The 3,724-nt window shown below is 42.1% G+C and overlaps 1 protein-coding gene across 1 annotated transcript; it reads right to left on the bottom strand.

Annotated features, from left to right (window-relative positions):
• Window positions 1–1,258: 1,258 nt before the first annotated feature.
• On the bottom strand, window positions 1,259–2,490 carry LOC125377273 (perlucin-like). Its single transcript, XM_048390180.1, has 3 exons — window positions 2,457–2,490; window positions 1,973–2,092; window positions 1,259–1,546 (listed from the first exon to the last, which is right to left on the bottom strand). Exons 1-3 carry the CDS (start codon window positions 2,488–2,490, stop codon window positions 1,320–1,322), a joined length of 381 nt encoding a protein of 126 aa, XP_048246137.1. The 3' UTR covers window positions 1,259–1,319.
• Window positions 2,491–3,724: the final 1,234 nt, after the last annotated feature.

The raw sequence follows: 3,724 nt of genomic DNA, 5'->3' as shown, positions 1-3,724 counted from the left end.
ATGATATCAATCAATGGATTGTCCGGTCCAGACTTAATTATTTACAGACCGCCGTCATATAGCTGGAATATTGCTGAATGCGGCGTTAAACAACCAACCAACATAAGATGTGTTCCCTAAAAGCTACTTTCTTAAAAGGGTTCCTCATCTATAATGCCCATAGATACAGAGCTTATTTTCTATTATTATTACTTCATGCTCCAGTTTTTCTCTCACTTTTACATGTTTGTTATATCCCCCCCCCCCCCCCCCCCCCGGTTCTGATGTCACAGAGTCACCCACTCAGGCACCGATTTCTTTGCCTGTTATTTGAGAAGATGGGTCAAATCGTGAATCACTGTCGGTTCATGAATTTTGATGACATTGTGTAATTGGGAATTGGTGATCCCGGAATGACATAACATACGCGAAACTGTTATGATAACGTCATAATACAGGATATGATGCCTTCCTTAATTTTGATCTGTTTCTTGTATGGATCGTAATATCCACTCAGAATGTCAAATTATTTTGTTGTGATGACTCCAGGTGTTCGCGAAAAGGTGTGAGTATCCTGCCCCACCAGTGGCACCCATCACAAGCATGTGCAAGGACAAACCAAATGTTCCCCTGAATAAATATGGCAACATATGATACAAGCTGAATTAGGGAATGGCATGGGGCATGATTATTGTCACTTATGCGTCCAAATTAATTTGGAAATGTTGCTTTACCGGGGGACCGCTTTCGTGGTCTCTTGATAGAGCGTCTGCCCGGAGCGTTCGGGGTTTATGTTTTATCAATTATTTTCATGTATCAGCTCGGCGATGAGCTTACAAGTGGTCATGTTTCAACAAAACAAATTGCGAGTTATGTCGCGCCCACACGTGTCATCTACGCTCATCAACAGCTGGTCAACGCGGTCTTGTAGTAGATCCTCGGCCGCGTCATACCAAAAGACGGTAAAAGATGGTACTTGTTGTTACCCTGTCTACCGGCTCCTTGGTCTACTGGTAGAACGTCCGCCCGGAGAGCGGAAGGTCCGTCGTGCGGTGCCCGGTCGCATCATTCTAAAAGACGTTAAAAGATGGTACTTATTACCCTCTCTGGCGCTCGGCAATAATGGGCTAGAAATAGGACTGGTCGGCCCAGAATACTGCCTATTACTGATTAAACTGCGGCGTGGTATCTGAGTGTGCTAGAGTGTGCCGAGTGTGTTCCCTGTAACCTGTATTTGTTTATCAGGTTATCTGTAATATATGTATAACGGGTACGCTTATTTCTTAATCACACATGTGAAATTGTTGCTGTCAGAGACAGACTGCAACAACCAGTTTTATTTATCCTCTCAGTGGCGACATCTGACAAATGAAATTTGCTTTCATGTCACAATGAACATCATTCCATCCGTATCCATAACCTTTGTTAGCTTCGAGACAGTGTTCATTATTTCGTAAGTTAGATGGTTGCCCTGGTGCCCAGTTGGTGTAAGTGAAGGGCTTGTTCCCCGTCCATATCCAGTGTCCCTCTAGGCCGAGGTCGGAGCCCTCCAGGTAGTATCTTTCAGCTTCATTACGGAATAAGAAAACAAATAATGTGTTTAGTATGAGACAACGGGCCTATTTCAACATATATGACATAAAAATGGGTATTCATTATTATCGGAAATAACTTTTGTACACATATCTTTTATAACGTATCACAAACCATGCAAATATCTATTTACATACCAATACGTATGAAAGTCAACCACTGAAACCTCGTTTTACGCTACAATAACGCAAATTGGGATGAATACAATTTTCCTATATACATTGCTATTTGTATATGTATCATGTTTGGGAGAGGCATTCAGATAAGCAAAATTTGCTTGTTTGCCAATCCCTCCATTTTATGGAAATAAATATGTTTATATCATACAATTTTCCAATGAAGTGTGTACCATTGAATTTGGGGTAAAGCAATGATAATTGGCACTTCTGAGTATACCCACCTTTTCCCCGCTGGGTCGCATACCCTCTGACAAAGGCATCGTCGGTGTGACTGGTGATGGTGACCAGATCACTGCCCAGGAAGCGACAGATTGACTGTGGAGAATAAAGAAAAATTCTAACTTATGTCACACATTCTTCATAGGACTTATGAACAAAGGAACATATGCCGAGTTTATAGTGCTAGCCCACTGAGATACCATGCCACAGCTTAACATTAATACCCCACTCAGACACAGTATACTCTGAGCCGAACAGTGTTCCTTACTCCTTATTGCCGAGCGTCAGGCAGGGTAACATCAAGTACCATCTTTTGACGTCTTTTGGTATGACGCGATCTGGGGTTCGCTCTCCGGACAGCCGCTCTACCATTAGACCACGGACGCGGTCTGCTAAATCGACGTTCAGTAATATCACATGTTTAAAACATATCTGAACTCTTGGTTATTTAGATGAGAAATATCGGTCTACACCTGGTGCCATTACCTGATGCCATCACTGGTGCCATCACTGGTGCCATCATTGGTGCCATCACCTGGTGCCATCACTGGTGCCATCATCTGGTGCCATCACTGGTGCCATCACTGGTGCCATCACTGGTGCCATTACTGGTGACATCACTGGTGCCACCACCTGGTGACATCACCTGGTGCCATCACCTGAGGCCATCACCCGGTGCAATCATTGGTGCCATCACTGGCTCTCTATGACCCGTTCATGTGGTATTCGACGCTTCTTTTGCCGTTTGCGCCCATTTGAGTTTGTTTCCGTTGATGATCGAGCGGATTACTCTACGGCGTTGATGTTTTAAATTAACACAGTGTACCATATGATAAATCGCCCTTTATCACAACAAAGAGGAAACAGTATTCAACATCGTAAGTGAGTGAGTGAGTATCGTTTTACGCAGCCTTTTTTAAGCAATATTCCTGCAATATCAAGACGGGGGACACTGGAAATGGGCGTCGCACATTGTAGCCATGTCGGGAATCGAACCCGGGCTTTCGGCGTGTCGAGCGAATGCATTAACCACAAGGCTACCCGACCGCCACTATTTAAGATCGAAGGCATTAAAGTTACATTTTACATTGAGTATAATTCTAATGTTATAATTATTTGATATTCCCTAGTTTTAAGGGATATTCTGCAAATAATATGAAGAAATTTAAGCTTAGCTCATTTCAGTGTATATGCTGATGTAGAAACAAGGAAACGAACTAATTTACAAACGACACTGTCAGTAAGGACATCGAACATCCGCTTATCGGCAAGCTGGTCACACAGGCCAGTGTGAACAGTAATTACAAAATGTCACTTGATATTCTATGCAGTTCCATCCACGTGCGAAGTGTTTTGTAACATATGGTTCTTATCTGTCAGGAGGTGTTTGTGTAACGGGTCATCATAGCGAAGTGAACAACTATTGCATGCCTGAATGACACACAATGAAGCCAACATCACTAATCGACATGTTTTGTTCGTTGTTCATATTTTCAGATATGGTATCGCTAAATGTTAATGCCATCTTCAAATGTTAAGTGTAAACTTATTGTACTTGGTATGGGTTTTTAGACATGTTATGTCTTATGTACAAGTTATTAAATATACATGGATCTATTACCACGCGGTGAATGTGTATTCATTTCAAGTTCGTTTCCCACTATTTTTGGAACAATTTAAGTCCCTTAAAGATGGTAGATTATCCAATGACACAATTATCCAAGTTTCCTTTACCATCACAAACAATACAGATA

The sequence above is a fragment of the Haliotis rufescens genome, unplaced genomic scaffold (genome assembly GCF_023055435.1).
Source record: "Haliotis rufescens isolate VD_foot unplaced genomic scaffold, xgHalRufe1.0.p SCAF_86, whole genome shotgun sequence".
Classification (NCBI taxonomy): Eukaryota; Metazoa; Mollusca; class Gastropoda; order Lepetellida; family Haliotidae; genus Haliotis; species Haliotis rufescens.
Note: the sequence above shows the minus strand (reverse complement) of the source record. Positions and strands in the feature narration are given on the sequence as shown.